Source organism: Rhincodon typus, chromosome 20 (assembly GCF_021869965.1).
Source record: "Rhincodon typus isolate 14 chromosome 20, sRhiTyp1.1, whole genome shotgun sequence".
In the NCBI taxonomy this organism is placed as follows: Eukaryota; Metazoa; Chordata; class Chondrichthyes; order Orectolobiformes; family Rhincodontidae; genus Rhincodon; species Rhincodon typus.
The window spans coordinates 43,925,088-43,939,114 of NC_063351.1; the positions used below are offsets into that span (position 1 = coordinate 43,925,088).

The 14,027-nt window shown below is 43.9% G+C and overlaps 1 protein-coding gene across 1 annotated transcript in view; it reads right to left on the reverse strand.

The window, feature by feature from the left end:
• Positions 1-489: 489 nt before the first annotated feature.
• LOC109920961 (secreted frizzled-related protein 5-like) overlaps positions 490-14,027 on the reverse strand; it is a 54,939-nt gene continuing 41,401 nt past the window's right edge. The window contains exon 3 of the mRNA XM_048609219.1: positions 490-718. Coding sequence (XP_048465176.1) covers positions 490-718 — 229 coding nt within the window. The remainder of the gene's footprint in view (positions 719-14,027) is intronic.

A 14,027-nucleotide genomic window follows, 5' to 3' on the forward strand; every position in this document is an offset into this window, starting at 1 on the left:
CCCTGTAACCTTGCATTTCCCATGGCCAATCCACCTAACCTGCACATCCTTGGACTGTGGGAGGAATCTGGAGCACCTGGAGAAAGCCCAGGCAGACACACCGAGAATGTGCAAACTCCACACAGTTGCCAGAGGGTGGAATTAAATCTGGGTCACTAGTGCTGTGATGCAGCAATGCTAACCACTGAGCAACCATGACAATAGATAGATAGATGGATAGATAAATAGATAGATAGATAGATAGATCGATAGATAGATAAATATAAAAGAAGTAATAAACATATAAGGGTTAATTGATCAATGTTGAGCTGTGTGCAGAAGGAGCCGTCATAGTGAGCTGTGCTCAGTTATTAAATCTGTGATTACTGACCAGTGAATGCACTTAGTGGTAAAGCAAGGATTGCAAAGACATAAATTCTGGAAGTGTGCTATGCTGCATTCAGAATTTTATCCTTCATTGAACACATGTGTGCTGTCCTTGCTGTAACTTCAAGGTACTGTTATTACTTCACAGAAGATCTGTGAGCTATCAGTCTGTTCCTCATAGCTGTCTCTGTCAGAACAGCCCCAGTAACAGGGGGAGTTCCTCTTTCCACAGTGTTTGAGAGTGTTGTGTTCTGTCTCATGCCAGATGTTTGCATCCATGAATGATTGCTTGCCAATGTCAGGAATAGCTGGTGAAAGCCAGACTCCAGTGTTCTTGGGTGGTTTTGGCAGTCTTCAGACAGAGTATCAGAACAAAAGAAGCACAATCCATAAAGTAGTGTTGTATTTAACAAAAAGGATTGTTGGTAATAAGAGATTCTGTGCTCAGGAAATGTCCCTTATTTAACTTTCATCAAACATCTGTCAACTCCTGCAAATTCTTTTGAAATTAAGTTGAAATTAGAAAAAAAAAGGAGGTTCTTGCATTTTTATAGCACGTATCACAACCTTAGGATTTCCAAAGACTTTTTTATCATTTTGTTTCATGTGATGAGACTGTCTTTGGCAAAGCCATCAATTGTTGTCAATCCAAAATTGTCCATGGAAAGGTGATGGTAAGTTTCCTCTATGAACCGTTTACTTCGGTACAAATACAACACTGCGAGAGGGGAGTCCCAGAATTTTTACACAACAACAGTAAAGGAACAATATATTAGGCCACTTTTAAAATATTGCATTCAATTCTGGTCTCCCTGCTATAGGAAAGATGTGGTGAAACTTGAAAGGGTTCAGAAAAGATTTACGAGGACGTTGCTGGGATTGGAGGGTTTGAGCTATAGACAGAAGCTGAATAGGCGAGGGCTGTTTTTCCTGGAGCGTTGAAGGCTGAGGGGTGACCTTACAGAGGTATATAAAATCATGAGCGACATGGACAGGGTAAACAGCCAAAGTCTTTTTCCCAGGGTAGGGGTGTCCAAAATTAGAGGGCATAGGTTTAAGGTGGGAAGGGAAAGATTTAAAAGGGACCTAAGGAGTAACTTTTTCATGCAGTAGGTGGTGCGTGTGTGGAATGAGCTGCCAGAGGAGGTGTTGGAGCCTGGAACAATTTCAAAATTTAAAAGGCATCTGGATGGATATATGAATAGAAAAGGTTTAGAGGGATATGGACCAAATGCTGGCAAATGGGATTAGATTAATTTAGGATATCTGGTCAGCACGGATGAGTTGGACAGAAAGGTTTGTTTCCATGCGGTACATCTCTATGACTCTATTTCCAAGTCAGGACAGTACACAATTCAAGGGGAGATTGCAGCTGGATGTGCCAACTTTCTAAATGTTGCACAATTGGAAGGCGCTGTTGAAAAAGCCTTGGTGACTTGCTGCAGTGGGTTTTATTGATGGTGTAAGTTGCTGGCACTGTGCGTTGGTGGTGTAGAGTCATAGAGATCTACACCACAGCAAAAAGCCCTTTAGCCCGTCGCATCCATGCTTGTCAGCAGCCACCTCACTATTCTCATCTCATTTCCCAGCACTTGACCAATAACCTTGCATGCTTTAGCCATCCAAGCGCACATCTAAATATTTAAATACTGTGAGTGTTTCAGCCTCTACCCCTCGTAAAGTTCCAGATTCCCATCCCGCTCTGGGTGAAAATGTTTTTCCTCACGTCTGTGGAGAATATTGAAGATGATGGATGGGGTGCTAATCAAGCAGGCTGCTTTGTCCTGGATAGTGTTGACCTTCCTGAATGCTGTTGAAGCAGCTCATCCAGGCAGTTGGAGAGTATTCCATTGCACTCCTGACTTATGCCGATTGAGTGTTTTCGAAATGCAGTCGCTGCTGAAATCTAGGAAAAATGACAGCTAACATGCACACAGCAAGCTCCCAGAAGCTGCAATGAAATATGAACATAACATCTCTATTGAGATATGTTACATTATCCCAGAAACTGGTTCCTCTTCGAACAGTAGCTTTGGAATCTTCCATCTCTACCTGAGAGGACAGGTAGCCTCAGTTTAACACCTCATCTGAAAGAAGGCACTGTTGTGTTGGGCACTAGTTATGTGTGTGACATTTTTAAAATTTCTTTTCCTTTAACTCAATGGAATGTTGGGAGCAGTGAGTTGCAGGAATTGAGGCTTTCAAAAAGCACTGGAGTGACAGTGACTTCCCTTCAAGTAAACTCTTATCCCACACCGCAAGTGCCAACACAGCCCTGAGTTTTCGTTGAAAGCTTACTCCCAATCATACCCGACCACAACTAGACTGTGGCTTCAGTTCATGTTCCACCCAGCCTTGAGGAGGCTCATTCTCCTTGTTTTAATCATCACACGCTTCCACAAGCACCCGTTTGTTGGCATCATGTCCTAGGCATGTCTGCTACACTCACGCTAACATGTGTGATGTCCTGCCACCTTCCGTATGGTTCCCTGTGGCTCCAGATAAGGAGATTGAAGCAAACAGTCATGATGTGTCACTTTGACATGACAAAGTCTTAGCTCTCTTTTTCTATACTTCTTTGGCACTGATTTTGAATTTGGGTTGGAAAGACCAGAGTTGCATCGAGATTATTTCCAATGGCCTAAATGGAATAAATCTTTTGTTAATCGCTTTCTAGCCAATGTGCTTATCCTTCAAGGGAAGGTACTGTTCCAGAGGCACCGCTTGTTCTGTGTGTGTGTTCCCCCTCTACTGACCTCCTTTTCATCCTTCCTTCCTTTCCTTTCCTTTTCTTCCTTCCTTCATAGAGTCGTACAGCACAGAAACAGACCCTTCGGTCCAACCACTCAATGCCGACCATGTTCCCAAACTAAACTAGTCCCACCTGCCTGCATTTGGCCCATATCCCACTGAACCTTTCCTATTCGTGCACTTACCCAAATGTCTTTTAAACATTGTAACTGTACCCGCATCCACCACTTCCTCTGGCAGTTCATTCCACACACCAACCACTCTCTGTGTTAAAAAGTTGCCCCTCGTGTCCTTTTTAAAACTTTCTCCTCTCACCTTGAAAATACGCCCCCTACTTTTGAACTCCCCAACTCTAGGGAAAAGACCCTTGTCATTCATCTTATCTATATCCCTCATGATTTTATAAACTCTGTAAGGTCAACCCTCAACCTCCTAATCTTCTATGAAAAAGTCCCAGCCTATCTAGCCTATTTATATAACTCAAACTCTCCATTCCCAGCAATATCCTGGCAATTCTTATTTGAACCCTCTCCTAATAGTATCCTTCTTATAGCAGGATAATGAGAACTGCACACAGTACTCCAGAAAAGGCCTCACTAACGTCCTGTACAGCCTCAACGTGACGTCCCAACTCCTATACTCAAAGTTCTGAGCAATGAAGGCAAGCGTGCTAAATGCCTTCTTAACCACCCTGCCTACATGTGATGCAACTTTCAAAGAATTATGTACCTAAAGCCCTGGGTTTCCCTGTTTGACAACACTACCCAGGGCCTTACCATTAACTGTGTAAGTCCTGCCCTTGTTTGTTTTACCAAAATGCAATACGTCGCATTTAACCAAAATAAATTCCATCTGCCATTCCTCAGCCCATTGACCTAATTGGTCAACATCTCTTTGTAATGTTAGATAACTTTCTTCACTGTCCACAATACCATTAATTTTCCTTTCTTCCTTCCTTTCCCAATTTCTTTCTGTATCAGGCATGTGTATATTATGAAGGTAAATTGCCCCTGCCCATTACCAATTCTGGCTCAGGTCATCTGCCATTGAAACTCTGATTGATCTCTGTCTTCGTCACCTCCGGACTCCACTGTTCTCATATTCTCTTGGCAGGACTCAAGCCCGCTAAAGGTGATCCTCAACTTAAATTTGTGCCGAACAACGATTCATCCATCTCTTGCTGAAACTCATTAGCAACTGGCCCAGCAGCAGTTTGATTTTAAGAAATTCCTCCTTGTGTTGAAGCCCATCCACAGACTTGAACACTCCCAGTCTGCATAAAATCACTGTAGAACCCTTGGACATATCTGTGGTCCTATCATCTGGGCCTCTTGCACATCTCCTAACTTAATTGCTCCACCATTTGAGATTGTTCCATTCCCTCCTAAATCCCTTTGCCCTCTCTGCTGTTTGGTCACTTGTACTAATATCCCCTTGGTGACCAAAATTATGTTTGACAAAATTCCTGTCAAGCATCTTGAAATGTTTTTATTGGGTCAAATATGCTACATAAATGCAAGTTGTTGTTGTTGAAAAACAAATTGACTGCAGAGATTCAGGGTCAGAGTTGAGTAAAGTGACCTTTCTTGACCCCTGTCTGTTGTTTGAACAAACGAAGGAAGCAGGAGGTTAAAGCTTCACTTTGAACACGCTGAGAATTTGGTGCTAATTGCTCGGACCAGATCTGCATGTTGATGTGGTTAAGGCTTCTCATCACAGCAGTATTTCTTGTTGGGTGCTCTCCAAACCATCTCCACTGTGATGCTGTTTCTGAGTGAGGTTATTTTTGTGAACTTTGCACCATGAACTACTCAATCAAATGGAAAAAATGTGCATTTCGCAAAGTGCGGTGGAACAAGGCTGGATATAGATCGACACAAGGAATGCGTGAGCTCACTGGGTCCTGGAGGAGGTTGTGTTGACTAACAGACAGTTACTTCCTCCACTGGCTCTATTTGGAAATGGCGTGCCCACAGTGAAACACAGGGATGGTATGTATATAATCTGTGGTTCAACTGAGCTGCGATGATAAGAATTGGTCTCACTTACTGGGGTAATCTCCTAGCTGATTACAGCAGCTCAGTGACGAGTTTGCCAATTGGACACAAAATTCACTTAACAGCAGGAGACAGAGAGTGACGATGGATGGTTGTTTTTCGGACTGAAGGCCTGTGACCAGTGGCGTTCCAAAGGGATTTGTGCTGGGTCCACTTTTCCTTGTCATTTATATACATGATTTAGATGAGAATATTACAGAAGGCATTGTTAGTAAGTTTGCAGATGACACCAAAATTGGTAGTATAGTGGATCGTGAAGAAGATTATTGAAGGTTACAAAGTGATCTTGATCAATTGGGTCAATGGATGAGGAGGTTAATTTGAATAAATGTGAGGTATTGTATTTTGGTAAAACAAACAAGGGCAGGACTTACGCATTTAAAAGTAGGGCCTTGGGTAGTGTTGTAGAACAGAGAGACCTAGGTGTTCAAATACATAATTCTTTGAAGTTTGCATCACATACAGTCAGGGTGGCTAACAAGGTGTTTAGCACGCTTGCCTTCATTACTCAGACCTTTGAGTAAAGGAGTTGGGCCATTATGTTGAGGTTGTACAAGACATTGGTAAGCTTCTTCTGGAGCACTGAAGAGATGTACCAGGATGTTGATGGTACAGAAAATTCTGTTACCGTGTTGTATGACTCTATGAGTTTCCACCTTTCAATAAAACCTGGAACTTCCAAACCACCCAGAAAATTCTGCAGAGTGGTAACAGTGTGACCTTGCTATTGTATGTTTTCAAGGGTTGTGGATGTCCCTGGGTAGGACACAATTGGTTGACTACGCCTATTTGCCCTGGAGATGATTGGCTTATGGGGCCATTTAAGGTGGCAGTTAAGAGTCAAGTGTGTCACACATAGGCCAGACCAGGCAGGAATGGCAGATTTCCTTCCCTGATGGATATCAGTAAATTAGATGCGATCTTATAACAAATGACAATGGCTCCATTGGTCACCATTGACCTAGCATTTTAATTCCAGATTTTTTTTTTCTGTTGAATTCAAATGTAAAAATTAAGAGGCAGGTGAAATATAAATATGTACATCGTAGAGTCAATGAGAGACTGATGGACAAGCCAGCTTCCAGGAAGGTGCTGGCAATATCAGTGGATTAGTACTGTAGAACCTCAAGCTAATGTCCTAGGGGTATGGGTTCAAGTCCCACCTGGGCAGATGTTGAAATCTTAATTCAACAAAAAGAGGAAAAGAAGTTTGGAATAAAGCGGTCGTCTGATGTAACCACTGTGATTGTTGGGAAAAACCTGTCTGGTTCACTAATGTCCTTCAGGGAAGGAAATCTGCCATCTTTACCTGGTCTGGCCTACATGTGACTCCAGATTCACAGCAATGGGGTTGACTCTTAACTGCCCTCTGGGTAATTAGGGATGGGCAATAATTGCAAATTACTTCTTTGTTTAAGCAGTGTTGATTGGGGAACAAGTGTCAGACCAAGCCATAATGGAGACACCCTTTTCTGATGAAGGGTCTAGGCCCGAAACATCAGCCTCTCTGCTCCTATGATGCTGCTTGGCCTGCTGTGTTCATCCAGCCCTGCACCTTGTTGTCATGGAGACACCGCTGATCTTCAGCGAATACTGCCCAGGAGATCTTGCCTAAGGGGGCAAGTGGGTCTACACTTTAATGCCTCGATTGAAGTATTTTTGATACCTTGTGCTCAGAGTGCTTTGGCAACAGTCCCATGACGGGGTCATGATCACTGGAAAACTGCTATTGGTTACACTACTTCCTTTAGATCATTTGTTTTTCCTGTACAGCCTGGTGGAATGTGCTCTAGTAGAGATTCTGGACAGTGAATTAACATTGCAGCTTGAGGATCCCAATTCCCAGTGCTAATACAAATTTGAAGTAGGAGTAGGCCATTCAGCCCCTCGCACCTATTCCACCATTCAGTGAAATCATACCTGTTCTGATTTCCTGTCTATCCCCCAGTGCCCCTTGACTTCTCTCATTAGTCAAGAATGTAACTGCCTCTATCTTTAAAATGTTCAATATTTTTAACTGCACCACTCACCTCCATCTGAAATGAGGGTCCCCTTATTTTTAAACTGTTCTAGTCACCTCCACAAGGGAGAAATGATACCTAACATCCAGCTGCCAGAGGAAGTGGTGGAGGCTGGTACAATTACAACATTTAAAAGGCATCTGGATGGGTACATGAATAGGAAGGATTTAGAGGGATATGGGAGAAGTTCTGGCAAATGGGACTAGATTAATTTAGGATAACTGGTGGGCATGGACAAGTCAGACCGAGGAGTCTGTTTCCGTGCTGTAAACTCTATGACTGTATCTTTGCACTGTAGGAGGAAACCCACACAGACATAGGGAGAATGTGCAAAGCCCACACAGACAGTCGTCCAAGGCTGGAATTGGACCCAAGTCCTTGACACTATGAGGCAGCAGTGTTAACCACTGTGTCACCATGTCAGGGACAGTCGCTTATGGTGTTGTACATGATACTGTGCAAGAAATTAGAGCTATCTTCAGCGATATCAGTCTTGCAGCATCCAGCCATCTGGCCCTGATTTTCACCCAGCAAGACTGTGGATTGAGAACACCATTCACATTGCCAATTCTTGTATCCATAGTGACTTCATCACATGATCTCCTGACTTCAAATAATTCCACCCTCCCCTCCCCCACACTCCCACCAAAGCCTATCCTCATCGTTCCTAGCCTTTCCAAAGTCACATGAACAGCAAATAAACTCTTCCTGAGCAACGGAGCGCTACTTAAATGTTAGTTCAACATCCTTTTACCCCCACCTCCAACGTTTTTATCGTGGGTAATCACAATTCCTGGCGATGCCGTTGTGTTTTTTTTTTGTCCCCATGTTTTACCTGACGCAGTGTCCTGGAAATTAATCTATGATTCCTCCAGGCCAATCCTGGAAAACTGGCATTGCTAAGTACATCAGGTAATGGATTACAGCAGTGACTAAACTTGTGAATAAAGGTTGTTTGGAGATATAATTGCCTGTAAGAGTGTTTTGACTCATTGCAATTTTGTGAAAGGCGCTACATGAATGCAAGTTCCTTTCTTCAATGGGCAAGACCAGTATTTGTTCCCATTGAGTCACAAATGATTGGCTGGACCACTGGGGAATCTACACTAGAGGGTATAGGATGGTACAAATTGAAGTCACAGGTAAGGAAGATTAGATTTAACCTCTCAAATGTCATCAGTCAAACAGCTGGATTTTAAACAACTTTGTGGCAACTTTCACTGGTGACATCTTTATTGTTTCCAAATTTTATTTTCTTTCTTTTCAAAGAGCGAGTACAATTGCCTAACTGGCCTCTTTCTGAAGTATAGATTATGAGATTTTTAAAAATGAACTGGAATTCTCAGATCACACTGGTGGGATTTGAGTTCACAGCCATAAGCTCAGAATCCTCAGTACAGCGCCTATAACATAGCCGCCACACCACTGTGAAAATAAAGTCAGAATACTCCCATTCTGTTATAAGAAAGAGAGAGAGATACAACTGTTGGTGAGTTTAACCTGAAGGTCACCACACCTCAGTCAAGGGGCAAGATTGCAATGGCAGGCCCCTTTGTGGTAATCCCATGCCAGTTATTTTATATTTACTCACGGGGCGTGGGCCTCTCTTGCGAGGCCAGCATTTATTGCCCATCCCTGATTAAGAATCAACCGCATTGCTGTGGGTCTGGAGTCACATGTAGACTAGAGCAGGTATTTCTATCCCTACAGGACATTTATGAACCAGATGGGTTTTCTGACAATTGACAATGATTTCATAGTCATCATTAGAGCCTTAATTCCAGATTATTTATTGAATTCAAACTCCACCATTTGCCATGGCAATATTTGAACCCAGTTACCCAAAATAGGGTCCTGTCCCAAAACGTCAACTTTCTTGCTCCTCTGTTGCTGCCTGGCCTGCTGTGCTCCTCCAGCTCCACACTGTGTTGTCCCCAAAATGTTTGCTGAGTTTCTGGATTAATAGCCGAGCGATAATACCATAGGCTATTTCCTCCACCGTAGGCATTGAACCCACATTGGTGGCACCACCAACCAGCCATCCAGCGAACTGAGCTAACCAACCCATGTGTCTCCATACCAGGATATGGTTGGAATTAAGGGCTCCGAACCCTCCCAGCTCTTCCCTTCCTGTGCCAGGAGGTGAGGTTCTTAACTCAAACAGAGACAAAGTCCCATTTCCACACACAAATCAATCCAATTGCCCTTGATGCTTTGGCCAACGGGTTGTTAGTCACTCAGTAATCAACAGAAGGAAAAAAGAAGCAATAATTTGTTAATGCACACAAGTTTTGCTAAAATAAATCCTCTCAATCCAGCACCTGAGCTATTGAGTTTGTGGCAAATTTCTGACTTTTTTGTCTTGTGCTTGTTTTCAAAAGGTCTCCATGACTTTGCTCCTACCAGTCATTGTACTGTCTCCTCTAGTCCTATCCTCCCCCAGGGCAACTATGTCAATTGACTTTTGACCTCTTTAGCATCGCTGATTACAATCTCTCTCCCAATGCCGTGCCTGCAGATATGAAAGAGTTAACGTTCATGTTTCATTCAACTCCACCCAATCTGATGCTGTCACACAGTGTTTGGGGAAGAGACTGTTGATTTCAGTGTTCCAGAAAGGAGCATGCAATAATTGTCCTTGTTATCTCCTGTTTAGACCTCCCCAGTGATGTATCGTCAATCACTGGTAATTAAACATTGTAGAGAGAGGAGAATTGGTGAGTGTGAACTCCCCAAACTGTAAGTCACCATAGTCTTACCAGACCATAGGAAATTAGAAAGAGACAATTGGTGGTGACTTAACCTGAGGGCCACCAGACCTCAGGCGAGGGGAGAAGTTGAGAATGGAGTCCTTCATGGTAACCTCAGCTGGTAATGGAAGTTGATCCCACACTGTTGGCATCACACTGCTTTGCAACCCAACCATCCAGTCAACGCTAAACCAACCTAGTACACCATATGCTGGCAGTATCTGAAAATATGGTAGTGCTTCCAGATCGTAGGTCCCTAAGCATTGGGATTCCCTTCCTAAAGCCGCGTACCTTTTGTTTCTTCTTTAAGACATTCCTTAAGGTCTACCTCTGCCCTTCCAGCTTTTATCATCGTGTCTGATGGCCCGTGTATGTGCTTTAAATTGCTGCGAAATGCTATGAGACCTTTATTTTTACCTCAAACTGGGTCAAAGGGCTAGTTATTCTTGCTGGGACTTAGAGCTTCCAAGGTGAGAGTACCAGAGAAGCTGCTGCACACACTCCTGCTGCGGGAACAACAGCTCGAAAAACAACAGCAATCAGATGTGATGAGCCTTGCCCTAATTTGTGGGATTTGAGAATGTGGGCTTGAGTCTGAAAAGGAATTCACGCATGACCAAACAAAAAAAAAAACCAGAATGACTCCGGGTCTGGGACACCACACCGCGAGTCATGATCAGAAATATCCCAACAAAAAAGTTAAATGGCATGAACCAAAGGGAAAATCCACCATGTACCATCCCTTGGACGCAGGAGTGATTGTTATTGGCCATCCTTTGCTTTGCTAAACTAGAGACAAATGTGAACAGTGAGCACTTTTATCATAAGCTCCTACATTTGAATCTTTGCACAGAAGCTGATCTGTGATAATGAACTATAGAAATATCTCCCATTTTTGCGCCAGCCAATCTAGTTTTTGTATGTCATCCCTGCTGTAAGGGCATCATTGTCAAGGCTGGCATTTAATGCCCAGGAAGTCGGGGTCCTGAGGTGGTGGAGGTGAGTCTCCCTCTAAAAACTAATGAGTGATGGCTTTCGGTACGACTGATGGGCAATTGGGGCGGCACGGTGGCTCAGTGATTAGCCCTGCTGCCTCACAGCGCCAGGGACCCAGGTTTGATTCCACCATCGGGCAACTGCCTGTGTGGAGTTTGCACATTCTCCCCGTGTCTGTGTGGGTTTCCTCCAGGTGCTCTGGTTTCCTCCCACAGTCCAAAGATGTGCAGACAAGGTGGATTAGACATGGCAAATACAGGGCTAGGGTGGGATGCTCTTCAGCAGGTCAGTGTGGACTTGATGGGCTGAAAGGCCTACTTCCATACTGTTGGGATTCTAAGGAGTTCCAGAGACAACAGACCCACGCTGGATAGTGAGATGAGGGTGATAGGAAATGCAAGCCAGCTAAGATCCCCTTCACTTGAAGGGAGTATGTCACTGGAGTCAAATCTCACCTGTTCACATGACATTTTATTGTCTCTTACTTCATTGCTTCAGTATCCTTAAAGTGTTCGCTGCCAATACCTGTACTCCTGGCCTTTCACCCCCAGTACTAACGGGATCTGGACAAACCCTGGTCACAGAAGTATATTAAGTCAAGGGCCATGTCTAACAAATTCTTTGCAATTACAAAAAATAAAAGCCAGAAGAAATAACTTTCATTTATATGGTGCCTGGCACTATTGGAAGGAGAGCATATGCATCCTCCTTGGTGTCCTGGTCAGAGATGTACAAGAGGTAAGGGTCAGAGGATAGAGATAATTCAGAGTCTTATAAAACTTACGGAGAAGAAGATTAAGATGGGGAATGGACACGGAGGATGAGAATCTCAACATGATGGTTATTGCTAGATGAGCAATCAATGTGGTTCAGGACAGGAGGTGATTGGAAAGGGAGCTGGCTGCTCCCTAGCACCTCCTCATGGTCAACCAGAGATGAATAATCAACACTGACCTTTGTCAGCACTATCCAGAATGAATGTCAAAGAAAGACTTCAATTTTTTTAAATACTTTGAGGTCTATCCAAGTTTCTCACAGTGTGTTACAGCCTGCAGGATCCATTCTCTTCCCTGAGACCCTCAGTAGCCCAAGGCATGAGCTAAAAATCTGTCTTTATTGTACAGGAACTGGTCTGGGCAGAGTGGTCTGCGGATGATAACCAATTGTCAATCTGCAGGGCAAACCTACCCACAACATGACCCCTTGATCACATCTAGAGCCCAAATTTTCAACAAACAGTTTACTCAACTCAACAAAACACTTTTAACCTGCTGTTATTCCAATTGGAAACCAGCTATCAAATGACAGACTTGCCTGAAGTGATTCAGAGTAGCCGAGTCACTGAAACAGAGGCTTAACCACAATAATTTGAAGTATTAAATCCGTTATGGTTTTTTTAAACACAAACAGGAATAATATTTACAAATTGGGGACAGCTTTCTGTGCACAAATTGGTTGCTATGTTCAACTAAATAATAATAGTAACTATGCTACTTCTGCTGTGATGTGTTGTAGTCCGAGGTAGCAAAAGATTTTTAAAAATAGATGTACATTTTCCTTCTTTTACTTCAAAAACAGTCACAGTATCATTGAGTGTTATTATGGTGTAGCAGGAGGCCACTTGTCCCATTGTGCCACACCTACATCTTAAATGAGATCTGCCTTTTTGGCTGTAGACATTTGAACTGAATGGTACAACCTTTCTTCTTCCAAGACCTTGGTTCAACTCCAAAAAAGACACATTGAATGTAAGTTATCCCTCTCCTAAAGATTGTGAAAGTCAGCCTGCAACTTGCATTTGAACAATGTCTTTAATGCAATTATGTTGAACACATTTGCAACCTTGGTTAGACTACACAGGGAGCCCTGTCAATACTTTAGGTCTCTGTATTTTAAAGAGAAAAGAAACAGATAGAGATGCATTGGGGCAGGTTCAAATAGTACTGTTACTAGAACTGAGAAATTTGTCCACAAATATTGACCAGGGTTGGGATCTCTACTTCCAACCTCGTTCAAACAGAAAATTACAGAGACAGTTAGATGAGTTTTACTCTGGAAATTCCAGGACAGTTCATCTAACTGTCTCGGTAATTTTCTGTTATTTTCCCGTTACAAAACAGTAACGATTTTTCCAGGTACCCTCATAGCCAGGGGAGGAGTTCATCACAAAAAAAAATGTTGTTTGTTCTGTGAGTTAAATACCCAGTAGAGAGCCAGCCACTTAGACAATGCCTGAGAAAGGGTATCCATGTAGGGTGTCAAGTGGGTGAGGGAAGGGGTGTCAGGTAAAGTGTCCCATGGGTGAGAACCTAGGGTGCTAGGTGGGCGAGGGAGATAGGGGCCAGATTTGTGAGGGGGATAGAGTGCAAGGTGGGTGAGGAAAGAGGGTTCAGGCAGATGAGCAGATAGGGCGTGAGGTGGGTGAGGGAGATAGAGTGCCAGGTGGGTGAGGGGATAGGGTGCCAAGTGGGTGAGGGAATAGGGTGCCATGTGGGTGAGGGAATAGTGTGCCAGGTGGGTGAGGGAATAGTGTGCCATGTGGGTAAGGGAATAGTGTGCCAAGTGGGTGAGGCAATAGGGTATCAGATGGGTGAGGGGATAGGGTGCCATGTGGGTGAGGGAATAGGGTGCCAAGTGGGTGAGGGAATAGGGTACCAGATGGGTGAGGGAATAGTGTGCCATGTGGGTGAGGGAATAGTGTGCCAAGTGGGTGAGGGAATAGGGTACCAGATGTGGTTAGCACTGCTGCCTCACAGTGGCAGGGACCCGGATTCGATTCCAGCCTCGGGTGACTGTCTGTGTGGAGTTTGCATATTCTCCCCGTGTCTGCGTGGGTTTCCTCCGGGTGCTCTGGTTTCCCCCACAGTCTCAAGGTGTGCAGGCTATGGTGAATTGGCCATGCTAAATTGCCCGTAGTGTTCAGGGATGTGTAGATTAGATGGGTTATAGGGGCTGGGTCTGAGTGGGATGCTCTGATGTTCGGTGTGGACTTGTTGGGCTGAAGGGCCTGTTTCCACACTGTAGGGATTCTATGATTCTATGGGTGAGGGGATAGGGTGCCATGTGGGTGAGGGAATAGTGTGCCA